The 25186-nt window shown below is 50.6% G+C and overlaps 11 protein-coding genes across 11 annotated transcripts; 5 read left to right on the forward strand and 6 right to left on the reverse strand.

Annotated features, from left to right (window-relative positions):
• Window positions 1-147: 147 nt before the first annotated feature.
• TRV_01152 (uncharacterized protein) lies at window positions 148-1275 on the reverse strand (the record flags this gene model as incomplete). Its single annotated transcript, XM_003024643.1, has 1 exon — window positions 148-1275. The coding sequence occupies one exon, from the start codon at window positions 1273-1275 to the stop codon at window positions 148-150; it is 1128 nt and encodes a 375-aa protein (XP_003024689.1).
• Window positions 1276-1465: 190 nt separating this feature from the next.
• TRV_01153 (uncharacterized protein) lies at window positions 1466-3009 on the reverse strand (the record flags this gene model as incomplete). The annotated part of the gene is made up of 2 exons (XM_003024644.1): window positions 1466-2880; window positions 2973-3009. The coding sequence occupies 2 exons, from the start codon at window positions 3007-3009 to the stop codon at window positions 1466-1468; spliced, it is 1452 nt and encodes a 483-aa protein (XP_003024690.1).
• Window positions 3010-3348: 339 nt separating this feature from the next.
• TRV_01154 (uncharacterized protein) lies at window positions 3349-4987 on the forward strand (the record flags this gene model as incomplete). Its single annotated transcript, XM_003024645.1, has 2 exons — window positions 3349-4285; window positions 4347-4987. The coding sequence occupies 2 exons, from the start codon at window positions 3349-3351 to the stop codon at window positions 4985-4987; spliced, it is 1578 nt and encodes a 525-aa protein (XP_003024691.1).
• Window positions 4988-5575: 588 nt separating this feature from the next.
• On the forward strand, window positions 5576-7414 carry TRV_01155 (uncharacterized protein; the record flags this gene model as incomplete). The annotated part of the gene is made up of 3 exons (XM_003024646.1): window positions 5576-5752; window positions 5809-6075; window positions 6200-7414. 3 exons carry the CDS (start codon window positions 5576-5578, stop codon window positions 7412-7414), a joined length of 1659 nt encoding a protein of 552 aa, XP_003024692.1.
• Window positions 7415-8158: 744 nt separating this feature from the next.
• On the forward strand, window positions 8159-11699 carry TRV_01156 (uncharacterized protein; the record flags this gene model as incomplete). The annotated part of the gene is made up of 5 exons (XM_003024647.1): window positions 8159-8170; window positions 8314-9889; window positions 9963-10985; window positions 11062-11519; window positions 11610-11699. 5 exons carry the CDS (start codon window positions 8159-8161, stop codon window positions 11697-11699), a joined length of 3159 nt encoding a protein of 1052 aa, XP_003024693.1.
• Window positions 11700-12298: 599 nt separating this feature from the next.
• On the reverse strand, window positions 12299-13402 carry TRV_01157 (uncharacterized protein; the record flags this gene model as incomplete). The annotated part of the gene is made up of 4 exons (XM_003024648.1): window positions 12299-12487; window positions 12598-12786; window positions 12858-13078; window positions 13138-13402. 4 exons carry the CDS (start codon window positions 13400-13402, stop codon window positions 12299-12301), a joined length of 864 nt encoding a protein of 287 aa, XP_003024694.1.
• Window positions 13403-13832: 430 nt separating this feature from the next.
• On the reverse strand, window positions 13833-20260 carry TRV_01158 (separin, putative; the record flags this gene model as incomplete). Its single annotated transcript, XM_003024649.1, has 3 exons — window positions 13833-15340; window positions 15514-16976; window positions 17172-20260. 3 exons carry the CDS (start codon window positions 20258-20260, stop codon window positions 13833-13835), a joined length of 6060 nt encoding a protein of 2019 aa, XP_003024695.1.
• Window positions 20261-20590: 330 nt separating this feature from the next.
• TRV_01159 (uncharacterized protein) lies at window positions 20591-21267 on the forward strand (the record flags this gene model as incomplete). Its single annotated transcript, XM_003024650.1, has 2 exons — window positions 20591-21056; window positions 21134-21267. 2 exons carry the CDS (start codon window positions 20591-20593, stop codon window positions 21265-21267), a joined length of 600 nt encoding a protein of 199 aa, XP_003024696.1.
• Window positions 21268-21388: 121 nt separating this feature from the next.
• Window positions 21389-21964, reverse strand: TRV_01160 (uncharacterized protein; the record flags this gene model as incomplete). The annotated part of the gene is made up of 1 exon (XM_003024651.1): window positions 21389-21964. One exon carries the CDS (start codon window positions 21962-21964, stop codon window positions 21389-21391), a length of 576 nt encoding a protein of 191 aa, XP_003024697.1.
• Window positions 21965-22122: 158 nt separating this feature from the next.
• Window positions 22123-22758, reverse strand: TRV_01161 (uncharacterized protein; the record flags this gene model as incomplete). The annotated part of the gene is made up of 1 exon (XM_003024652.1): window positions 22123-22758. The coding sequence occupies one exon, from the start codon at window positions 22756-22758 to the stop codon at window positions 22123-22125; it is 636 nt and encodes a 211-aa protein (XP_003024698.1).
• A 763-nt stretch (window positions 22759-23521) lies between these two features.
• On the forward strand, window positions 23522-24976 carry TRV_01162 (uncharacterized protein; the record flags this gene model as incomplete). The annotated part of the gene is made up of 1 exon (XM_003024653.1): window positions 23522-24976. One exon carries the CDS (start codon window positions 23522-23524, stop codon window positions 24974-24976), a length of 1455 nt encoding a protein of 484 aa, XP_003024699.1.
• Between the last annotated feature and the right edge of the window lie 210 nt (window positions 24977-25186).

Below are 25186 nucleotides of genomic sequence, written 5' to 3' on the forward strand. Positions count from 1 at the left end.
GCTTAGGATGCTATTTTAGGCTGCCAGCTTTACATAGTAGCAGGTTGGGGATGTCTATATTTATCAATGGCAGCTATGTCTATGTCTATACAGGGGGACAAGTAGGGAGTAACTTGGTTAACTAGAAGCAAAGAAGAGAGAAACTAGTTACAGCGCTGCGAGCCTGGCAGCGACGTGAGGGAGGATGTCCTCTGCCGGATGGCTGCATCGCACCCGGGACAGGTCGCCGGCGCGAGGCTGGACGCTGCCAAACAGGAGGGCTTCGTTGCGGAAGCCGCCCACGTTCAGGACGCCGACGGCCATGCCTCTGTTGACGGCGCGCTCGACCAGGCGCCAGGCAGAGAAGGTCGCCAGGCTGCTGCCCAGGACGAGCAGCTTGCCGGCCTCGTCGACGGCCTCTTCGGCGGCCAGCTTGACCTCGTCGTCGACGGACTGGCCGAACATGACGACGGCCGGCTTGAGGATGCCAGCGTTGGACCCTGGCGCCAGCGCCCCATCGCCGTCTGCCTCGACAATAACGGCGGCGGTCGACCCACGGTCCGGCCGTCTCTCCAGACACCGGGGACAGGCTGGGTATCGAAAGTCCGAGTAGTGTGCGTTGGGCAGGTCGACGTCGCCGTCCGGGTTCAGCTTCAGGCCACGCTGCCGCTGCTGCTCGACGTCGTCCGTCTCCAGCGCCCCCGAGCGAGCCAGCTGGTGGAAGAAGTCAGCCCAGGCCGGGTTGAGCGCGGCCAGCGTCTCCTGGAACTGCTCGCGGGGTATCCTGTGGGCGCAAGTGACGCAGACGACGGAGCGCAGGTCGCCGTGCAGCTCGACGACGGGCAGCCTGGGATGCGCCCGGCGGTGCAGCGAGTCGACATTCTGCGTTATGACGGCGCTGATGTAGCCCTTGTCGCCCAGCTGGCCGATGGAGTCGTGGGTGATGTTGGGCTTCGAGCGGCCCATCGTCGGCCATCCGATGAAGCTGCGGGCCCAGTAGCGCTGCCTGGCCGCATGCTGGGTCGTGTACTCGTGGAAGAAGATGGGACGGTAGCCGGCCTTGCGACGGTATGTGCCCTTCTCGCCGCGGTAGTCTGAGAGGCCCGAGGCGACCGAGATGCCTGCGCCGGTCAGGAGGACGGTCTGCTCGTTGCGGCCGAGGTCGATGCCTCTGAGCAGCGGCGGCGAGGGCGCGGCGAGGAAGCCCGCGAGGGCGTCAATGGCACCGGCGACGGTCGCGGCAGAGGCTGGCAGGATCGTCGGAGCTGCAAACGGAGCCGTGAAGGGGATTCTCATCCGGTGGCTCATCGGTTGTTGCGTCGTTGCGTGTTGTTAGTGACGTTGATAGTTGGTGATTGAATGATGTTGAGGTTCGTATATAAGTAGTTCGTCAAATATATAGAGTCCCCGTATAAGTAGGATGGATATCCCCTGATATAAAATATAGTATATATACAACTACGTCTATGATTCTATGTTGATCTATCTATTGTTTGAAAGAGCCAAAGGCCTGCTTGACTGAGGCTACAAAGCCGTCCATCAGGCTGTCCTCGACGACCCCCCGTTGCCAGGAGAAGCCCAGGACGAGACAGCCGTCGGCGCCGGTGACGACAGAGGTCGAGATGGCGCATCCAAAGACATTGGCGCTCTGCGTAAAGACCATCCTCTCGATCCGGGGTTCTTCGTCTGCCTCTGCTGGATCTCCTGGGTCTGCTGTCTCTGTGAAGACGCCGATGTTGGACACTTCGAAGCTCAGCTCTCGCTCCTGGCCGAGCTTGGGCAGGAAGATCTCCCTGACATAGTCCCTGACGTACTTGAGCAGGCCGACGGGACTGTTGCTGCCCCGGCGGCTGAGCGCTGTGTCGATCGTCTGCTTTGCCCGTCTAGCCTCGTCCCAGGGGAATGCGAATGCGTCGCCGTCGTTGTACAGGCTGGCCCTGCTGTAGTCTTCGTAGTAGACGCCAACCCAGACGCCGATCGAGTCCTCTGTGATGCGGCCGTCGGTCAGCCAGCGCCGGGCAGAGATGGCCCCCTCGCTGGCCAGCCGGGTGTACTGCTCCGGGATGTGCTTGAACAGGGCCCGGGCAAGCAACACCTGCAGCCCAGCCGTGACGGTCGTCCTGTTCTCCCGGCAGGCATCTCGAAAAGCCGTCGTCTCCCGCTCGCACACGACGAGATGGCGGACGGTGTTGTGCAGGGGAGTGAACGTCTTGGATCCCGTCCAGAGGCCCGGATCTCGCGCTGGCTTCCACACTTTGGCACGGAAAAGGGACCAGAGGATGTAGAAGAAGGACAGCGGCATCGGGCAGCTTTCCTCGAGAGACGGCAGCAGCGGCGTCCTGGGAGACACCACCACGCTCTTCACAGCCGTCGAGCCAGCAGGAAGGGCGCTGTAGCTGGATCTGGCGCAGATAGCCCCCAGAGCTGCCAGGAGTGTCCCGTGGAAGGCCTTTCCAGACGTCCCGTCCCCGATGGCATGATGCCAGACGTAGGCAGCAGTGAACCGCCGTCCCTCCTGCGGATCGGTCAGGATGCACAGTCTCCAGTACGGCCAGGGAGCTGCAAAGGGTATATTGTGCTGCTCGTTCAGCAGCTCGTCCAGCTCTGTATCTCTCTCGCCGTCCCCAGCAGCCACTTTCTTCTCCCGCTCCCGCTCTCTGAACGAGACGCAGCGGTCCAGGTCGACCTCGGGCAGCCGCACAAAGTAGGGATCGAGCGAGTCCTCGCCCAGCGGGATGGCTGAGAGCGCCGGATGCTCTTCTATCAGCGTCTCGAGGGCGCCGTAGACGCAGTCTCTGACCGGCAGCGCGCAGCTCGACGGCAGCACATAGCTCGCCGTCACCGCGACGTTGGTGTAGAACCGGGGCGGATTGCGAGCAGTCGAGTATTTCTCCAGGCAGCCTATAGTAATAAATTATTATTAGCTAGTTATTCGTCTCTTGATAGTTAACTACTAGTTATTGTATTCTTGTCTTCGAGTGTCGGGATCCTACCAACTGGCCGCAGTCTCTCCAGCTTGCTCTCGTCCATCGCTGCCCCGATTCCATGCTCTACTTACTTATATATCTCTACTTATATATATCTAATGGTTATACCTACTTATATGTCTGCCTGTCTCGTATTCACATCCTCGTCTGATCCCGGAGCTGCGCTGCCTAGGTTAACTAATAGCCAGGCAGTAAAATCTTCCGATAACTAAAAGTTGCTTATTCCACCGCCTGGGCTGCCCGTAGCTTCAGCAGCAGCAGATAGAGAGAGAGAGAGACGCCCGCCAGCTGCAGATCAAGCCCTAATAATATTGATAATACATATCAACAGGCAAGAAATACAACTATCAGAGGCTTTGCTTTTGCTCGCTCCCGCCAGGCCATGATCCGGACGCCAGCCGGCTGCGGGAAGACCAGATTTCGCTCAGCTCGCCTGCTCTGCGCCCTCGTACGCCCACGGCCGCCGCAACCACCGCGCGACAGCGACATCCAGCTACGTGGCTTCAGGCTGCCTCTCCGTCTCGTCCGCTGCCATTCCTCGCTGTCCTCGCTGTCTTCACTATCTTCACTGTCCTCGCCGTCGTCGTCTTCCTCTGTCGTTGCTGCAAAAAACCCGCCTCGACCGCCGGCCTACCCCCCCGCGAGCCCTGCCCTGTCCATCATCATCACAGCTCGACCAGCTCGACCAGTCCTTGCTCTCGTGCATTCACATTCACATTCACATTCGCCCTTCACGATGGGCGGCCAGACCAGATCTCACGGGCATAGCCACGGGCATGGCCACGGTCATCACCATCATCACCACCACGATACCACATATCTGACCTCGAAGAACAAGCAGGATCCCGGCGTCCGCATCACCAGAATCGGCCTGCTCGCCAACCTAGCCATGGCTGTCGGCAAGGGCGTCGGAGGCTACGTCTTCCACTCGCAGGCCCTGATAGCAGACGCCTACCATGCCCTCGCGGACCTGGTGTCGGACTTTATGACGCTGGGGACCGTCTCCTGGTCGAACAAGCCGCCCTCAGCTCGCTTCCCGCTGGGCTACGGCAAGATCGAGACCCTGGGCTCCCTGGGCGTCAGTGGCCTGCTGCTCGTCGGCGGCCTGCTGATGGGCCTCAATGCCGCCGAAGTCATCCTCACCCAGTTCTTCCCGGACGTGGCAGAGGCGGCGGCTCATATGGGCTTGCTCGGCCACGGCCACTCCCACGGCCACTCGCACTCGCATTTCCCTTCCGACCAGGCCTACGGGCCCAATATCAACGCTGCCTGGCTTGCTGCGGGCTCAATTGTCGTCAAGGAGTGGCTCTATCACGCCAGTAAGCAGACGACCATTGATATACATAATATAGTTACAAACTGCTAATAGAGGATTGACAGCTATGAAAATTGCAAAGGAGAGAAAGTCCTCCGTCCTTGCATCCAACGCCGTCCATCACCGTGTCGACTCTCTCACAAGCATCGTCGCCCTGTTGACCATCGGCGGCGCCCATGTCTTCTCTGACGCTACCTGGCTGGACCCGGTGGGCGGTCTCCTCATCTCCATCATGATCATCAAGGCAGGGCTCGGAAACACCAAGGCTACTCTCTTAGAACTCGCAGACGCAGGCGTCGAGGAGAGCATGGTCGACTCCGTACGCAAGTACGCTGCCCGAGCCATCGCTGCCCTTCCACACGGCGCCGAGGTCGAGCTGCGCAACATCCAGGGCGTCAAGTCGGGCCCCAACTACCTGATGGAAGTCGACCTTGCGGTCCCCGGCTCGTGGTCGGTTGCTCGGACCCGCGAGGTCGAGCGGGCAATCCGGGAACGGGTAGGAGCTCGCGTGAGAGGTGTTAAGCGGCTACGGGTTCGCTTCACTCTCGATACAGAGAAGGAGCTGGACTTTGCGGAGGAGTTCATTGCCCCGGACCTCAGTCCTCGTAGCAGCCCCGAGCCCGAGCCCGAGACCAATGGAAACGGCTCTATTTCATCGGGCTCACAGTCAGAGCCACAAGTTAATGGCACTCGCAGACGACATTAGACTTGGGGGATCTGACATATCCCTTCACCATCAAAAATGCACACCAGCGTCCACAGGCTTGACCTCGCCGGAAGTGATAGCCAGGGGGGGTTGCCTCCATTTCCTCAGACAGCCCATCACCAGCAGTAGCGGCATTACACGGCGGCAGCGTCTCCTCGCTCCGTCTTATGGTCGCTGGTATGGGTCGATGTATATATTATGTACATCTACCAACAACTATCTTACCTACTTCATAGCTCAGCCGAAGCAACCGTCTATCTACAGCTGCCCGGCAGTGACACGCAGCAGCCCCCCCAGCAAGGACAGGACCTGTTTCATGCTTGATTGTCTTGTAGAAAGAATAGACGAGTACGTCTTGAATAGTATAATGATGAAATATATATTGATTATTTTGGCATCCGGACTATGATTCAATAACTAATAGCCTTACGAGCTTCCCGCCCCTGCTCCCTGTCGCTATGATATCATCCCGCCCCCACGGCCAACATATACATCTACCACTCGCTGTTTATATAACTATTCAACGACGACTGCAACTGTATCCAAAACAGTCCAATGTCCAATTGCTATAGAAATAATTAAACGACAATGGGATCCCACGACGGACCGCTGTACATCGGCTTCGACCTGTCGACGCAGCAGCTCAAGGGCCTCGTCGTCTCGTCCGATCTCAAGGTCGTCTTCGTCGCCAAATTCGACTTCGACAGCGACTCGCGAGGCTTCTCCGTCACCAAGGGCGTCCAGACAAATGAAGCCGAGAAGGAAGTCTTTGCGCCCGTCGCCATGTGGCTGCAGGCGCTGGACGCCGTGCTACACTCCAGCAGCAAGGGCTCGACTTTGGCAGGGTGAAGGGCATCAGCGGCGCCGGGCAGCAGCATGGCAGCGTCTACTGGAACGAGTCCGCCGAGCAGATACTGGGCAGCCTGGACGCAGGGAAGACGCTGGAGGATCAGTTGCAGGCTGCTCTGTCTCATCCGTACAGTCCCAACTGGCAGGACGCCAGCACGCAGCGGGAGTGTGACGAGTTTGATGCCTTCCTGGGGAGCGAAGAAGAACTGGCGAAGGTGACGGGGAGCAAGGCTCACCATGTAGGTCTTCCTTTCATCCTTAGATAGATAACTACATGATTCGTGTGTTTGTTTGTGTGTGTGGTCTATCAGGTTGCTAATGTGTGGGTAGAGATTTACTGGTCCTCAGATATTGAGGTTTCAGAGGAAGCATCCTGATGCATACCGGAAGACGGCCAGGATATCCCTGGTTTCGTCCTTTTTGGCCTCGGTCTTCCTGGGGAGAGTGGCTCCGTTCGATATCTCAGACGTCTGTGGCATGAATCTATGGGATATACCGTCAAACCGATGGAACAAGAGCCTGCTCAAGTTCTGTGCCGGTGATGCTGGGCCGGAGCAGCTGAAGAGGAAGCTCGGAGACGTCCCTCACGATGGAGGCCAGGAGCTGGGTAAAATCAGCGGCTACTTTGTCAAGAGACACGGCTTCCATCCAGACTGTGTCATTACTCCGTCGACGGGAGACAACCCGGCCACTATACTTGCCCTGCCGCTGAGACCGCTGGACGCCATGGTATCCCTGGGGACATCGACTACTTTTCTCATGTCGACTCCGCAGTACAAACCAGATCCGTCAACGCACTTCTTCAACCATCCGACTACTCCTGGATTGTACATGTTTATGCTCTGCTACAAGAACGGAGGCCTTGCTCGTGAGCGGGTGCGAGACGCTATCAACGCAAAATTAGACGAGACCAGGGACAAAGACAAAGATGGCTCGAACCCCTGGAGCAACTTTGACAGAATCCTGCTGGATACTCCTCCAGCCGGCCAGAAGTCAGACTCCGACCCGATGAAGATGGGCCTCTTCTTCCCACGGCCGGAGATTGTGCCCAATCTTCGAGAAGGAAAATGGCACTTCAACTATACCCCTGGCCACACAGACGTAGACCAGCAGCTCAGGGAGACAGACACAGGCTGGAGCCATCCGTTTGACGGTGCCAGGGCCATCGTCGAGAGCCAGTTCCTCTCCCTCAGGCTGCGGTCCAGGGAGCTCGTCCACAGCCCATCGGACAAGAAGGACATCCCGCCACAGCCACGACGAATCTACCTTGTTGGCGGCGGCTCTCGCAATGCCGCCATCGCCAAAGTCGCCGGGGAAGTGCTCGGCGGCATCGAAGGGGTGTATAAGCTGGACGTGGGCGAGAATGCGTGCGCACTGGGAGCAGCATACAAGGCCGTCTGGGCGCTGGAACGAGCACCGCAGCAGACCTTTGAGGACCTGATCGGGCAGAGATGGAGGGAAGACGAGTTTGTCGAGCGCATAGCTGATGGCTACCAGCCGGGCGTCTTTGAGAAGTACGGCCAGGCCGTCAGGGGCTTCGAGATGATGGAGAAGCAGATCCTCAAGGCGGAAACGTAGTTACTGTCTATCTGGCCATCTACCCAGTAGGTAGTCAGTTCTCATCATCCGTGTATTCGCTGTTTAAACGGCCAATATCAACCGGGTCTTCCTTGTAGAGCATGTCTGTATATATGGCCGTAGCAAGATAACTAACTAATAACCCGCCCAACACCCGCCTTTTCTCTCTCTACACTGTGAATCCTCCCGACCAGCAGCTTCATCTTAGCCCTCCCGCCGGTGTTTTCTTTTTCGCCCCGTCCCCACCCAAGACGGCGTTCTCCCTCTGGCTGTTTTGTGTGCGAAGTGTGCGAAGTGTGTGTTGTGTCATAGTTAAGTTGCTAGCTAGTCGGTTGGTGAGCCTGAGATTCTTTCTTGGGTCCCGCAGCGGCACCAAAAAACTCACCCAAAAAACTCACCCACGACCGGATATTATTATTACTACTATTTTATTTTATTTTTTTATTTTTACGCCCGCCCGAACTCCCCTGCAAAAGAGCAGCCTGACGAGACGGAGCTGGATAAGCGTATTGCAGACAGGTGTCTATGAGATGAACAGCCGGACCCTCTCGCGACCTTCACAGCTCTGCACAGTTGGGTGACTGGGTTAAAACTGCCTGCTAGTTACGTGGGAAGCGAGCCGGACAGAGGGACACTTGACCGTCAGCGGAAAANGCACGAGAGAGACAGACAGACAGACACACACAGCGAGAGAGAGATAGAGAGAGAGAGAGAGAGCCGCGGGCCTCGCTGGGAGCAGTCATCATGGAGGAGCAGGTAAGGCCGTCCGCCCTCAGTCTGCCTGTCCTTTGCTGCTCGTCCACTGCTGGCGGGCGGCGGGCGGCGGCGGTGGCAGCAGCAGCAGCGGTGTCTCTCTGGTTTACTGCGCAAGGTACTAACGGCAGCGTCACTCTATCTAGGTCGCGAATGCCATAGAAATCGCCGGCAACCCAGCTTCGGACCAGGCGCTCAAGGCGCAGGCCTTCGACTACATCAGCCAGCTTCGCTCAGACCCGTCAGGATGGCAGCCGTGTCTCTCGATCTTCACAAAGTTCCCCCGTCACTCGGAGATAGTACGGCATGTGGCCCTGGAGATTGTCAACAGCGCCACGCAGTCTGGCCAGGTGGATTTGCAAGGGCTCGGGTTCATCAAGGATAGCCTCATGTCCTACTTGCAGGAGATGTATGGGGCCGGGGCCACGAGCGAGCCAGACCAGGCCAATATACAGAACAAGATTGCCCAGACGATTACCTATCTCTTCTCTGCCCTCTATGCCAACGGATGGGACACCTTCTTCGATGATATCCTGCGCCTGACCTATAAATCGCCTGAGAACCAAGTCCGGGACAATGTCTTGGGCACCATCTTCTTTCTCCGTGTTATCAATTCCATACACGACGAGATCGGTGACGTCCTGCTCTCGCGTTCACGGGCCGAGCAGGACAGAGCAAACACGCTGAAGGATCTCATTCGAGAGAGAGATGTGCAGAAACTGGTCAACTCGTGGCAGGAGATCCTTACGCAGTGGCAGGACCAAGACAATGTCATTACGGCCATGGTGCTCAAGGCAATCGGCAGCTGGGTCAGTTGGATCAATATTTCCCTCGTCGTCAACCAGGGCATGCTCGACCTCCTATTCCACCAGCTCGCAAAGGCCAAGGATGTAAGCCTGAATAATGGAGGGGAAAGGGTCCGGGATGCAGCCATTGACGTCTTTACGGAGATCGTGGGAAAGAAGATGAAACCCTCTGATAAGGTGGACATGATCGTCTTTTTGAACCTTGAGAGCATCGTCTCTCAGCTTTCTACCAGCCCGCCTCTGCACGAATACCGATTCACCTCAAAATATGACACCGATCTAGCTGAGACCGTTGCCAAGCTTGTAAACATCACAGCATTGGACATCGTCAAGGCACTTGAATCCGAAGGTGTTGATGCCGCCACTAAGGAAAAAGCCGAAGCCTTGCTACAGGCCTTCCTGCCCCATGTGTTGCGTTACTTCTCCGACGAATACGACGAGATATGCTCGACAATTGTCCCTTGTGTAAATGATATGCTTACTTACTTCCGAAAGGTTGCAAAGAAGAACCCTGAAATGGCATCTCAGCAGAACCACATGTTGCTGCCAATTCTCAAGGCCATCATTCAAAAAATGAGATACGACGAGACCTCGAGCTGGGGAAGCGAGGATGATCAGACAGATGAAGCAGAATTCCAGGAACTACGACGGAGACTCAACGTTCTGCAGCAGATAATTGCATCAACCAACGAGCAGCTCTTTATAGAAGCTATCACTGATGTTGTTCGTTCCACGTTCTCTAGTTTAAGACAGCCGGGAGCACAGCTGGACTGGCGCGATCTTGATCTAGCTCTGCACGAGATGTTCCTTTTTGGAGACCTGGCAATGAAAGCTGGAGGATTGTATAATAAGCATAAGCCCAATAATCCTGCCGCAGAGCGCCTCATAGAAATGATGTTGGTCATGGTCGAGTCCGGTAAGTGTTTGTCGCATATTCATGGCTCAAACTTTTCCGGATTGTTACTGACAATAAGTTATCCCTTACTTAGATGTCCGCTCGTTCAACCACCCGGCCACACAGCTGCAATACATGGAAATATGCGTGCGGTATAGCGCATTTTTCGAGCATCATTCCCACCTTCTTCTAGGTGTTTTAGAAGGATTCCCCCGTCTTGCCCATCATCAGATGCTCAAGGTTAGGACCAGGTCGTGGTATCTATTCCACCGCCTTGTAAAGCACCTTCGCGCTTTTGTGGGAAATGTCGCGCAAACGGTTGTCGAAGCTCTTAGTGACCTCCTCACGATTAACGCTGAGGTACCTGGTGATAACTCAGATGGTGACGACCTATCTTCTGAGGATATCGGCGGATCTCGAGACACAGTTTTTACTAGTCAGCTATACCTTTTCGAGGCCATTGGAACCATCTGTTCCACTGCTTCATCAGTTGAAAAGCAGGTGTACTTTGCACAGTCGATTATGAACCCCATCTTTATGGACATGGAAAAGAACTTACCAGCTGCTCAAGCGAACGATGAGCGTGCCATTCTGCAAATTCACCATGATATCATGGCTCTTGGTACCCTTGCCAAGGGCTATTCTGACTGGGTGCCAGGGTCAACTTCTCCCCAAACACCACCTCCTCCAGAGGTATCGGAAACATTTGGACAAGTATCGGAGGCAACTTTAGTTGCTCTTGAGTCTTTGAAAAATTCGTTCACCATTAGGACTGCGGCTAGATTTGCATTCTCCAGGTTAATCGGTGTTAGAGGGTCGAGAAACCTACCACAATTACCTAGATGGATCGATGGCCTACTTACCCCTACCTCCTCAAAGGATGAGATGGCACTATTCCTTCGGCTCTTGGATCAAGTTATCTTCGGCTTCAAGTCCGAAATATACTCCATTCTCGATACTCTGTGGACACCTTTCCTTCAGCGAGTGTTTTCCGGTATTGCTGAGCCGATATCGGGTACGGACGATGAGATTCAGCTAGCTGAGTTGAAACGCGAGTACCTCAATTTTTTGCTTATGATACTGAACAATGACCTTGGCTCTGTTATCATCAGCAGCTGTAAGCCTCCATATTCTCCCTCTAGAGTCCCCCCCCCCCCCCCCCCCCCGTGTGTTTTCAACTAACATTCGCATAGCAAACCAATCTATCTTTGAGACCGTCATATCAACTATTGAGCACTTCGCCAAGGATGCGGATGATTTCCCAACAGCCAAAATGGCGTTCCTTGTACTGGCTCGGATGTCGAGCCTTTGGGGAGGCCCTGATATTGTGGCTCCAGCAAATGGCACTAACACCTCCCAACAAGAGACCGCCTTACCTGGGTTCGCTCAGTTCATGATAACCCGCTTCTCTCCCCTCTGCTGGGCACTACCTATGAATTCATCATTTAATTCCAAAGATGCTCAGGCAAAGCAAGTTCTGGGCGAAGCAGCAGCGATGCAAAAGGTAATCTACTCAAAAACTGGACCTGAGTATCTCCAATGGCTCCGAACTTCCGAGTTACCAGGAATGGGGATGGGTGAAGACCTTATCAACGAATATGTATCATCTTTAGAACAGCTAGATGTAAAGGCTTTTCGACAGTTTTTCCAGGTAAGATATCCTTCCTCCCCAAATCTCCCGTAATTGAGGCTAATCAGAAAGCAATAGGCATTTATACAACGGTTAAGCGCATGATACTAGCAATGTCCTCCATCTGTTCCATTTATCCCCTCATCTATCACATCTGATCGAACAATTGTTGATGAAAGCCATCCCTACCATCAAAAATAAGAAAAAGTTACATTTACTCTTCGCTGAGAACATTAGCATATGAAGTGTCCTGGATCAATCTACGTTATTTCAACTACATTCACCTTGCTAACCTCCATATATCCTGTCATATTCCCGCCACCATAAACTTTCACCAATTATCCCTCTGCTTGGTTTCGAAAACCCCCATGACATTGTTTTATCGGACAAGCAATTTCCGAGGCATATATGCTTTGTTTGAATTCACTTCAAGTCATGGTTTCATGTTTCGCTGATTGTCAGTCCTCTCCTGTTATTGACTCGACTTATTTTGAGATTATCCTCCCGCTAGACTTTCTTCGTTTTATTCAAGATACGACTGAAAGGCTGCGGGAGCGAGAAAACAAGGAGATGTTGGCTATGCAAATGAACAATATATGAGGGTAGCATAACTATCAGGTCAATTTAAAGAAAGCTCAAAACTAAATCTTAGTTATCGCTCCGGTATACTGAATACCAGGTAGTGTAGTATGGAATTATTTCCACAAACCATGTAATAAGAAAGCCCATAATAAATGGCCCGACCATGCCGCCCGATAATACACAGCTCTAATGACTGTATAATAAGTGCAGACTATGTTTCAAGCAAATAGATATTGAGCGGCGAAATTCACATGGTCATCGGCAAATGTAGCTATGGTGAAGTAACTATGATCATAATCAGGCTGGAAGCGCAAATATATCTCAGACTCCACACCAGCTTCCTTTGCAGCTGCAAGAAAGTTCTCCGGCAATAGCTGCTTTTGTTTATAGAAATTGTCACCAGTACCCTTAAAGTCGTAAGAGATTAGTGCTGTGTTCCTAGATTATTATGTGTTGTGTTGTACTCGTCCAAAATGCGACATAAGGCGAGACTAATGGTAACAGATGGACTACATACCACGTCAATCAACATTGTGAGAGGGCCCTTCCACTTTTTGACTAGCTCCGTGGCATCGTGCTCATTCCACTTGTCCTTGTCACTGCCAAAGTAGCCCTCAAAGGCTTTTTGGCCCCAAGGACAGTTGACGGGGTTTGCAATTGGCGCAAAAGCTGAAACTGATTTATACTTCCCAGGATTTTTCAAGAACTAATAATCAGGTCAGATGGGCCCTTAGTTAAGGGGTATGTCAGGAAAGAGTTGGGGTATAGAATCCTTACAAGGGTCAAGGCACCATGCCCACCCATACTGTGGCCGGTAATGCTGACTCGATTGGAGTCCAACTGCGGAAACTCGGTGAAGAGAACTTTGGGAAGTTCCTCCGTAACATAGGTATACATGTTATATCCCTGATCATACGGGGCTTTGGTAGCATCCACGTAGAATCCAGCTCCGGTCCCAAAGTCGTATGCATCATCTTCACCCGCAATACCCAAACCACCTATTATAGTCAGGGTTAGCTAACTACTAATTACGTATTCGGGATAGTCAAATTCGTACGTGGACTGGTATCTGGATATACAATAGCAATCCCTTTTGAACTGGCTGCGTGTTGAAGAAATCCTTTTTCAGAGCAGTTGTCCGGAGTGCAAGTCAAGCCTGATAGGAAGAATAGAACGGGAGCCTTGTACCCAGAGTCTGAAACTGACTGTGGCGGGAGGTATAGGTTAAACGCCATCTCACACTTCGTAGATGTGGCATTATGGGAGAGCTTCAGTAGCTTCCCTCCAAAGGAGGAGATGGTAGCTTTGGTTGTGACGGCCATGCTGTCGAGTGATCAACTCTATCAATTATCAAACTATCAATTATCAAATTCTGCCACTCGTCTTTGCTTGGGGTTGAAAGTGCTGTCTGATGTTTGTAGTTCAAAGGTTGAAATAAGCTTGGCTGCAGGTGGTAACCTTGGATGCCGGCGCGGGGCTTATCCGATCCTCCCCGCACCACCAAAAATATTGCCATCTTTAAAACCAAATATAAAAGGGAGGCCAAGTTGATATAGAATAAACTACACCATAGCGCTTCTATATATATATGTACACAAGCAGCTAGCCTTCCAATTTCTCCAATCCAAAGCTCCTGCAGCATATATAGAGTATGCCAAAACCAAGGGTATATTCTAATATCATAAAAGTAGCTGGAAAAAAAAGACTCTTAAGAAAGGAAAAAAAAAAAAAAATACAGGCAACAGAAATCCGTCACTTCAAAAAGACAGGAACTCCATATAAAACCGGTGCTGCTCCATTCAAGTATTTGAGAATACAAGTATCCCGGGAGCCAGCTACGGCCGTGTCTAGGCCGACTTGGCCTGTGTGTTTGATACCCGAAGCTGATGCAATGGGGGTTTTCGCAGTTGTAGCTGGGGCTGGAAAAAGACCCCATCGCTCAAGCACAGAAGTAGTGAACCTGTCAATATCCTTATCAGTGACATCCCAGAGAGTTGCTACTAGAGCCGGTGTTCCAGCATGCATATAGTTCCACGGGGTCCCATATGGCTCAAATTCACCAGCCTCTGTCATCGCACCACTGCTGCACCCCATAAGGAAGGTCACAGCGCACTTATCCAGCCTTCGAATAGTTCGGCCTCGGATATACTGAGCTCCACTGCCATGTCCAAAGTATAACAGGATGTCCTTAGTCCGCAACGATGACTCAAATTCTTCTTCCGTTGGCGCCGTCTTTACTCGGCCGGACCAGCCTTTCAACACGGAAAGTGGCTCCTTAAAAAGATCCTCTGTGGATTTGAGATCACCAGCTGGATTCAGTAAATAAGTACCGCTATCTCGATTAGCATAGAATCCGAATTGGCCACCTTCATGTCTCTCCTGAGTTGTCAGCCGTAATATCTGGTCCCTCACGCTGTCAAGTGAGGGCATGCGTGAGACTGAACAATTTCTCAGGCACTCCATAGACTCCCAGGGAAACGCATGGAGTGACTTATCCAGAACCAATATTGTGTGTCGAGTTGGTGTTGGCGCTTGCTCCCACTTGCACCCGTCCGCATAACGATGTAGCGAATCTAATGTTTCCACTACCATCATGTCGAAATCTATTTCTTCGTATGCATTTGTCTCGCCGTGAAACTGTAGGATATCAACGACGTAATATAACAGATCCATAACAGCATCTTCTGGATTCATCTCGTCGTCTAGTCTGCCGATGTTGACAAAAAGTTCCATCACCCAAGGATCAAAATCTGGATATGTAGCCTTGGCCTTTCCTCGTTTCTCCTTTCTTGACGGAAGATGCTTGTCAAGGATTTTGTTGAAGGAAGCTGTAAATTTCCCTAACAGCAGGCCATTCCTAGGGGCCTGAGAAAATATGCCACGGAATCCCCCAAACCATACTGTCTCAATATTTTGTAGGAGATCTTGAAGCTGTTTGTCAAGATTTTCCCGGGTTTCCCACCATGCTTTCTTTTCCTTCTTCCCAAGAGATGTGCCGGTGTTATGAGCACTGGCATTGGCAAGACGAATAATTTCTAAAAGTTCCGCTTTGCCCTCCTGGAAGCTAAATGTATCCTCGTCCATGTCATCATCACCGCCTCTTTTGAGTGGTAGACGCAATATTAACGGACATTGGCCTTGGCGCAGTTTTGATATGATAAACTCGTCTTGACTCGGACAGAGGGTTATTGATATGACGTCCCATTCTGGAGGGAGGATCTCGACGTAGTTTTCCATGAAACAACCCTCCTCCGGATGCGCTACGTCCAAATTGGCTGATGGGAGGGCGGGCCAATCCAAACGACCCATTTGATTCGATAGTTCCTTATCCGACACAATTGACAAATGGTCGCGTGCAAATGCGGAATTGCGACCCAGCTCTACAATCGCGTTAGTATAGAAGGAGCTTAGTGTTACGTGTAGGGCAACTTACCGATGGAATGAGCAATGAGACATGGATCCATGTCAGAGCTTCTCGTTGATGTTGCAAAAGCTAGCATAGACGTTCGGCTTCGAAGATATGATGCTTCGTGACCCTCCTTACTAGACCCATGTTGAGATATTGGCAAAGAGATATCTGCAAGGACTTTGCTTGCGGTGGATAGCGTTTCTGAAAAGTTAACTTCAGAATTTATAGGAGATTTCGCCGTTTTTCCAGGCCGTGATTTTGATCGCGAGCTCCCTTTCGAACCGTGGCCTCCCAAATGTAAGGATGGAAGTGAAATAGTTGACTCTGGGAGAACACAATAAACAGAATGAGAAGCGAGCTGCTGCACCGCTAGCCCTAACATATAATGCACCCGACAAAGTTTATGACTGGATATTGCTGTTTCTGCCTCAAGGATCTTATCCGCTTGATCAAGTAAACCGACGACTTGGTCAAATTGTTGCGATGCAAGCAAAAGCATGGCTTGCTTTCGGATGAGACTGCTGTGAAGTCGTGTAACAAGCGTTTGATTTTGTGCACTTTCTGATTCTCCATTAATAGGGATGTTCGACCGAGCGACCGATTTGGCCTGGGGTGGTTTTCTAGCACTGCGAGAGCGCGTAGTGCGGGAAGCAGAGCGAGAACTTGATTTTTTCGGGGAAGAGATATTCATATCCCCCGTTTGTTTGACAATTTCCTTGATAGGGTCTATGAAAGGGTCTAGAGAATCCACGGTGCTGACGTTGCTAAAGCTCGAGAGAGCATTAATGCAATCGGAAACAACACGATAAGCGCATTCAACTTCCTTTCGCTGAACATGGAGAGCTGCCGTATGCATATTGACTGAAATGGACAGGGGAAAATCGCATTCTTCATGCGGTAGAGCTTGTACCTTTTCAAGGAGCTCGGCTCCTTTGTGCGTACGGTCTGCTCGAATAAAACGGTCGCCTAGCTCCGCTCTAATGAGGGAGGATAGTGCTTGAGAACCCACCGCATCGCAAACAGCTATTGCTTGTTCTCCGTGGTAGATTGCATCCTGGAAGATTCCATTGTGATCTGATATTCTTGATAGTTGAAGTAACGCCGCGACATGAGAAGACATATATGGCCAGTACACTGAGCCTTCGAAGTGACTTTTTGATGGGCTGCTGTCATTCGTACCAATATGGAGAGTGGCTATACCATCTGCCAGGGTGTCTGGATCTGTGTTCTTATCTTTGCAATGCTTCTCTGACTTTGCTTCCACGTATTTCTCTAGCCGAGCCCATAATCGGCTACTAAGCTTGACAGCACGTTTTGCATAGTAGGCTGCCTCATTAGGATATCCTTTAGAGTAGAAAGACCGAGATAATATAGTCGCAGCATCCGTTGCCAAACGCTCACATGCAGCCCTCGTTTGGAAAGTTTCCTTTGAAAGATCCGTAGAAATGTTATCAAACACTGATTGAACTTGAAATATGCTCTCGATACTATTCCACTGTTAGCGATTAACCATATAAATGGAAATGGTACTGCTTTATTTGTACCTCTTTGAGTGATCTCCCTTTTCTAAACAATACTCTGCAAAGCCCAGATTCCAGGAAAGCGATGCACGGGGAGATATTGTATGTTCTTGTATAACCGCCTTAGCTCTGTTAAGCATATAGAAGGCTTTGTCCAAATACCCTAGTCTGCAGTATTGGAGGGCTATGGATGAATAACAAGAAACCATCATTGAAAAGTCTGGCTTGTCTTGCAGAACAAGTAGTTGGCTGACAGTAGCAAGGGCGGATATCCTCAATCTCCACAGCCCTCTGATTTCAAGATAATCTGACAAACTGCGTAAATGAATGATTAAGGAGACAGGATCCCCGATCCGGTTTTGAACAGCTTCCCATGACTCGCAGCCTTGAACAATAACCACCCAGGTCTGAATGGCATTCTCAAAAACATTCAAAGGTGTCATACCCGAATAGAATGCAACAGTGATCATTAATGATGCTTGAAGATCGTCCCGATATAGAACCAACGCTTTATCTTCGGACGGTAGAATGGAAGAGGACAAACACTGAGCTGCTTCAGTAAGAATAAATTTGGAAAATTCCTTGCTGGAATTCGCATTAGTTTCTAGCAGATACTGCAGGGTTTGATATATAATCCTTGTCCGGCGGATCGGATAGGTGTCCAAGGGCAACAACGAGAGTATTGTTGACAATAATGGCGGAAGAGTCTCCGTCACTATGTATGACGCGGAAGGGCCATTTAGTCCCGTGAGGATGTTCAGTTCCTGTTCAAGAAGCGTTGCTCGTTGACATGGTTCGAGATCTTCAACATCATATATCACCGGATTTGCCCCTGAAGCGCGTTTGATTTGCTCCTTGATATAGCAGCTTAAAACCCGGCTGAGGGCATACCCAGGTCCTTTAGGATCCTTCCAAATAAGACGTGGATGTTCCTTGGATGACAGTTGACAGGCAGCTGCTAAAACCCCTGCTTCAAAATGGGCATGAATTGCTGAGGTATATGCCTTGGATGATTTTTTAGAATTGCCGATTTCTGAATACAATGCTGCTTGCCTCTCGAATTTAATTGCAAGCAGTCCCGATATCTGTTCCGTAAGGGCAGAATGTTGCAGGATACTTGTAGCCTGTTCCACGGGTGGTAGCAATTCAACAGGGCCTTTACCAAGGTCTTTATAGCGCATATATGTAGCCCAGTATAAATTCGATATTCTCAGTAACCGAACTGATGCATCGCCAGATGGACAATTCTCTAGTTCACAGGAAGGACCAAGTTTTTGCAGTAGCTGACTGAGCGAGACACAAATGGGCAAAAGAGCCTCAACTTTAGCCCAGGATAACGAACCGCTGCCTGAAGAAAGTTTTCCAACGGCAATCCCCGAATCTATTGCTGCCAGAACAATGTTACCGGATCTTTGCAGATACCGCGTAACGGCATTAGTATCATCCTGCTGAGAAGCGTGAACTGCCGGTGCCAGGTAACGTATAAGAAATTTCAGAAAACTTGTCAAATAAGCTAGGGCTGAATCATTGGTCGTGGTTGGGCCATCTGATGGTCTCTTGGAAGATGGTCCTGTTTGAGATATGTGTTTCATGATTATTTTCTTAAGGAGCGCACTTTCCATGAGTAGCTCGTCCAGTTCATTTTGATTACCCTTCATGGATGCAGTCAAATCTGTTGCAGCTTCATTGACTGCCTGGAAAGCTTCGGACTCTGAAGTAGACCGTGACTTCAATGATTCAACCTTCAATAAAGCCTTTCGACATTGGTATATTGCACGTTGCAATGGCCGTACATCGCTGAGCGACGTGGAGGAAGCCTCGCAAAGTCCAGCCGCGGTTTCTAGCCGGCCAACACTGTAAGCTATTTGGCCAAGTGTTTTTACAACTGCAGCCATCGATGAAGACTTGTATGCGTCATTTCCTAGGGGCTTAATTGACCCTAGCCGAGCTTTCAATTGATTGAATGCAGCCTGGATGGCATCAAACTCATGCTTGTGTGAATTGGGGCACCGTCGAACATAAGTCGAAATAAATCGAGAAAGCGGACCCCAAAGTTCCTTGGCTAGGTCCAATTTATGGTCGGACAGTTTCCACCAAATACAGCGAATTTCCAATGCTAGGAACTGAAGTAGTAAAGGGACCATTGGATTTTCTGCACGGGTGATTGGAGCTTGCTGTTCCTCTGCAGAAGAGAGTATAATGGAGAAAGTTAGCACATTTTGGGAATGAGACTGGAGCTGTTGGGCTGCTCTATCGTCAGGAATGATTCCTATTTTGTTCGCTGCTAGAATGGTATTGGTAGGGCTACATGGGTTCCCTAACCGCAGTTGTTGAAGAACTTTATGGCTCGTGTTCCAGCTCCCTTCGATTAAAAAAACTTTGAGAGCGTAGGATTGAAAGGACACCATAAGTTGTAGAAGTGGCCCATTTTCGGGGAGGGCTTGAAATTCTAGAAGCGATTCCAGCGAAGCGTTCTGCGAATCCGGATACTTTCTCTCGAGCCCATTGGTTCTTTTGGTTCGCTCCGCTTCAATGGCAACCAGAAGAGTTGATTTCAGCATGCACAATCCCTTTATGGCCAAGTCCTGGAGTTCAAGAATCAATAGTTTCCCAACCAGTATATTTATTCCCTGCCCGAGATGTAGGTTATTAGGGTCGAAAGTGTCTTCGGAGATTCGTATATTGCGGAGAGTCTCTAATGACAGCATGGCACACTCCGCAACTAGTTTTATTCGGCAGTTCCCGTTGCGTTTTATACTTTCTTCTGGGGTGTCCTTCGGGTTCTCCGCTTGGTGCACTTTGGGGTTAGGCGAGGTTGGCTGCAACGGCACTTTTGTTGGACTGGTAGTCCTAACTCGTTGACTTCCATTTCCCCCCGCTGTCTTGCTAACTCGCGAGACCGAGTGCTTCTTGATATGCTCAGAGAGTAGTTTTGATGCGATATTAAACACTTCCGTCGCAAGCACCAGTTTCTCGTGTTTTGACAATGCCGGCGGATTTTCCTCGTTCGTCGGTTGCGGGGGAAGGGTATTCTTCGAAGTGCCTCGGACTCTAACAGTTCGCGTGGATTTTGAAGATGGCTTGCTTGCCGTTGCTCGTTTCGGTGTTTTTGTTTCCTTTGGTAGCTCATCGCTCACGGTACCTATAAACAGCTGTCGCAAAGTGGTCACGGTTTTGATCGAGCATTTCGATGCGTGCTGGAGATCATGCTTGACCGAATCGGCCAGCGTAGGGAGTAATATACCGCCCATTCTCTCCTGTAAATGTCAGAAAGCCGTGGATCTCTGGTGTTCTGTGCGCGCATCCCATCGCTATCTCATCCTTGACGTCTCTTTTTACCGCCAGGAATGATGAAGCTTCGTTGTTGGTTTAAACATCAAGCAGGTTTGGTTGCCCGGCAACGCCTTGATTATGTAACACACACGTGATCATAAAGCTAAAAAAAAGGGAACGCGAAAGTTGAAAGTCTCGAAGAGAAAAAGACGAAACATCAAGCATCAAACAGCTGTTTGTCCTTGCTCCCTGTGTCATTGCCCTCCGGGATTTCGTTCAGTGCTACAGAGTGCTTTTGCACTGTCAGAATGGCTACCATACTGTCTAAGTCTCAACTGAGGGCAGTAGCTCTATCGAAGCGACTCCCCATCCTCCCGCGAGCAAGCTCATGCCAATCTCGATTCACACTTCAGCACTACCAATGCATTTCGACCGGACGGATGACACCAAAGATTGCGGATGCATCGATGTGGAATTCGGTAATACCCAAATTTCTACGGAGCGGAAGTCAAAAAGGACCGAAACAAGGCGCAGATGCGGGAATCATGGAGCGACATCCATCGGTTTTCTACATCCTCATGTTCATATTAATCGGCTCCCAAGCAATCCATCTGCTTCAACTTCGAACCTCTCATGAGAATTTCCTACGAAGTACGAACTCGAAGATACGCCAGCTAAGTGAGGTCATTGACAGGCTCAAAAATGGCGAGGATGTGGATGTGAGGAAGACCCTTGGTACGGGAAACAAAGCATCAGAGGATGAATGGGAAGAAGGTAGTTATACTACCGTGATTTTTTTCTAATAGAATAGTTGGGACTGAAACAATGGTTTTACTGACTTTTGGTCTTAGTCCTAAGAGAGATCGAACAAGAGGAGTTGGAATGGAGATCGAAACTCGATGCCATACAGTCCAATGAAAATCATCAGCACTCAGATACCCCTAAAGACCATGGTACACCGAAGCGCCCTCCACAGTTCTACTAAGTCCTGCCAATATTTTCTCTCGTGAATAGCTCCAAGTCTCCCCTCAAATTCTAAGGTCCTATCCATACTCGCAATAATCGGGAAGTGGGAACTTTTTGCTTCTATGCTGATTCCTGCCGAATCATGGAATAAACCTCGCTGCTCTCATCAACTCCAGAACATTAATCCACGTATCTCGTGGACTCTCGTCTCCCATGAAGCCAGTGGATCTTAACTTCTGGAGGTCGAGGTGCCGGTCGAAATTTAGCTTGGTCAAACCCCAGTTCTCTGACCCATCCATAGATGGGGAAGCAACATTCCAAGCCTTTAGACCGTACTCTTGTATCATACGCTTATATTCCGTCTCATGTGATTGAATATACCTGTCAGGTCCTGGTGATGACGTTTTGCTCTTCTCATTATCCACTGGCGGCTCTCCAATGAGCCCAAACCATTCGCAAAGGGGCGGCCACTTCATCTCCCAGCTCCACGGTGTCTCTGAAGATGCTACGTTGAACCCTTCTCCTTTGATCCCTGGGCTAGGATGTAGAGACAAGTGAATGGAGGCCTTTGCGATCATATCAGCTCCGGCATCACTCGCGAGGGCTTTCCATGTTCCGAGGCTACCAGGGAACGGACATGCTGCACTTTTCCCGTTGATAAATCTATACAATGATAAGAACATGGCAATGGGATAGACTGCATTATACGAGTTCATTCGTGGAACGAATCCTTTGCGATAGTGTTTTCAGCAACATATGTCCAAGAGGGGAATTGGGCTTTAGAGACGAGAAGCCAAATGGTTAACATACCTATAACTTCATCTGGCCATGTTTCACACCACTTCCATGACTTGTCTCTTGAGTATTCGTGCATTCATTTTGTCCACACCGGGTAGTGAAGCCTGTCAAGAAGTGGCTTTCGCAATGGGGGCAATGACTCCGAAAGAGGAGCAGTGTGGTAAAATTCCTCGGTGAAGCACACCCCATATATAAAGGTGCCGTATTGAAGGTGAATAAACTCGAGATTCGGGGCAAGGCTTTCAATCACCGTCACCGTTTTCTGGAGAGATTTGAGGCTTGCTGCGAATGGTTCGTCATCATCGTAATTAGATGGAGGGTCTTGTACTGGCAAGTCAACGAAAGATGTCAGCACATTAGGTATCCCTGCAAGTGTTGATCCCGTTAAAGATGTGATAAAACACCACGCACTGAGATAATATAGATGTGTTACTGTGGGTATATCTGTCACTTCCTTCTGAAACTTTGCCATCAATGTCTGCTCCTGGTCATTGTGGATATCAAAGCCAGATACAAGGCGAAATGATGGGTCTTCACGGCTCTGAGGCCAGAAGGAGACTTCCTCTCTGCTCATCGGCTTCCGAGTCACTCCGGTAATACGGCTCCAAGTGCCGGCTCGTGGATAGCTCTGCAGTAGCTGGTTGATGAACGACCAGCCTGATATGCCTGATGCGCCCAGAACCAGAGCATGTCGGGCATTTGAAGCAGCCATTTCAGATACAATCTCACAGCCCGAAGTCTCTTTGCCTTGTGAGGATGATGCACACTGGCGTGACCATTCTATCTGCGCCCTGTCAAGCCTTTAAATGCCTTGACGGAACCATGATCTAATCTAATCTCAGCGAATACGAGCTTCCGCACGCACACAAACATACTTACTTTATGGGGATCGATAACGCCGAGACGTCTGTATGTTTGAATGCCTACGGTCTGTAATAAGATATTGCAATAAATCCAGTTGTAAATATACTGTCTATCATCATCAAAAATGGTTCTAGCCGTACGTTGTAAATGCAAGGGAAGCAAGGAGATGCTCAGCCGCTGTCACCAACAGGGGAACTGCATGCTGGCGCTGCCAGCGGGCGGCCAAAGCGACGGGAAAGACGACTTGCTACAACACAATATCTAGCCATGTATAGAGCATTGAATAATTCCTTGATAGCAAGCGAGAGCGATGCCGTGAACAGCCACGAAAGCCGTGCTGGCTGGCTCAGTACACAAATGGCCTGCTGCGGGTGGCTGAGCCTCCTTAGTTAACTAGATCCAACTCTCCAGATTGCTGGGCGGCGTAGTTCGCTAGTTCAACATCTCTGGCCTCAAGGCTGAACCTGAAGGGCTTGTGAGTAAACTGGGCCTCGAAGCGCTGTGTGAGAATCGCCTTGCAGCCTGTTTGTTCTCTAACCATGGACCAGATATAATTTCTGCTTTTTCCTCCACAGGGAACTGTGAGGAAGATAGATCCATAGCTTGCTACGATGCCACATTCCAGTACCAACGTCTTTCGAAGGGCCATCAGTTCCATTTGCTGTACTAGAATATCAAGAAAAGGAGAAAAGCCAGAGGGAACACAGACAGGAAAAGATATGGCGCTGCTGGCTAGCATTGAAGACGGCACTTTTGCTACCCTTAGTGATACCCGGGCAGTTCAACTCTTTGGAGCTACCTTCTACTGGGAACTCGACCGGCTGAAGCGTGCAAAGCCCACGGTAGAGTCTTCCGGGACAAAAACACTAGGAAACCTCGGTGACGACGGTCGTACACCGTCACAGCTCCTGTTTGGCGAAGACTTCGTGGAAGTCAACCGGACGCTCGTTGGAATGCTCGCTTTGAAGTGGCTATGGTCTAACGACTACGACTCATTCACCTGTCATCAATATCCGGAGAGACGGCTCCAGCCTGAATCGTTTGAGAGACTGTATGCCATTTTATCTGGGGGCCTTCCGCATCCATACGAGATATACGCTCTTCTCGTTGCGATTGTGGTCAACGACCTTGGGAAAGACGACAGCCTTAAGACCTTGGTGGCGGAGATCACGGGTCAGACGTGCGATAACCATGATGAAGTCCTTTTAGCGGCTGCGAATGCTCAGATGATACCCTCCATCAATACTCTTCAACCGGATTTGAGATCAGATCTGATCTTGGGACTCGAGGTTGGCTCAAGCTTTAACCTTGCACAGTTGGCTCAGGCAGAGAACGTCCCTGCAAGCCTTGAAAGCATATATGCAATGCGTGACAGAGAGAGGGCATTTTTCCTGAAATATATGGAAGTTCTTTTGGATATCGCGGGAGCCGCCGGCCATATAGACTCTCGAAATGCGGGGGCGATGGTTGAGCCAGTATTCCGAAGTTACCTCGCAGTATACGATGCTCTAGTTGGAGCCATCAGTGGAATCCTCTCTTTAAACCAGGCGTACGACCACGTTCTGACTTGCCGTGCAAGGATCCTTGAGGAGACTGGGTTTAGGAGCTTATCGGCTCGCATACCGGAGGAACGAGCGTTACTACGGCTGTTGACAATGGGACGAGTAGCAGACATACCTTTGGCAAAATGCTTTGCAGAGGCATTCGCCAATTTACCACAAAATATAAAAAAGGACCTAGTGGGTGGGTTGGGCGCTGATGGCCTGAATATGAAGCCAGCTATCCTGCCGTACTACGCCCCTGGATTAATCGCAGAGGCACTGAGAAGCTGTGCTGGCAGCTCACAGAATACCAAAATGCATGTTGTGAGCGCGTTGATGCGGTTTCTTGCCCGAGTCTACGGCGAAGCTGCAATCACAGCACCAGAACGCCCGCAGGGAGAAACTTCAAATGTTATTGAGGTTGACCTATCCTTTGCTCAACCGGTGATATCAGGTGAGAATTTTAGACTAGATCCAACTGTGTTAGATGCAGTGCCAATCCCCCGGCTACACCGGCATGAATGAACCAGAACTATCTTAACATTTGATCTCGACGGGTACATCTCCAATTCCCGTCATTCTGCTTTTTCGAAAGGCTGATGTATCAATCCTCTACGGAGGTTAATCCTAATCTTGCTCTACCAGCGCTATGATAACGGCAGCTGATGCACGGCCCTCCTGAACGCTGTTCAGATGCATTGCATGGAAAAAAAGTCATGAGGTTGAGACAAAACG

Source organism: Trichophyton verrucosum (assembly GCF_000151505.1).
Source record: "Trichophyton verrucosum HKI 0517 chromosome Unknown contig00099_1.f1.exp, whole genome shotgun sequence".
NCBI classification, from domain to species: Eukaryota; Fungi; Ascomycota; class Eurotiomycetes; order Onygenales; family Arthrodermataceae; genus Trichophyton; species Trichophyton verrucosum.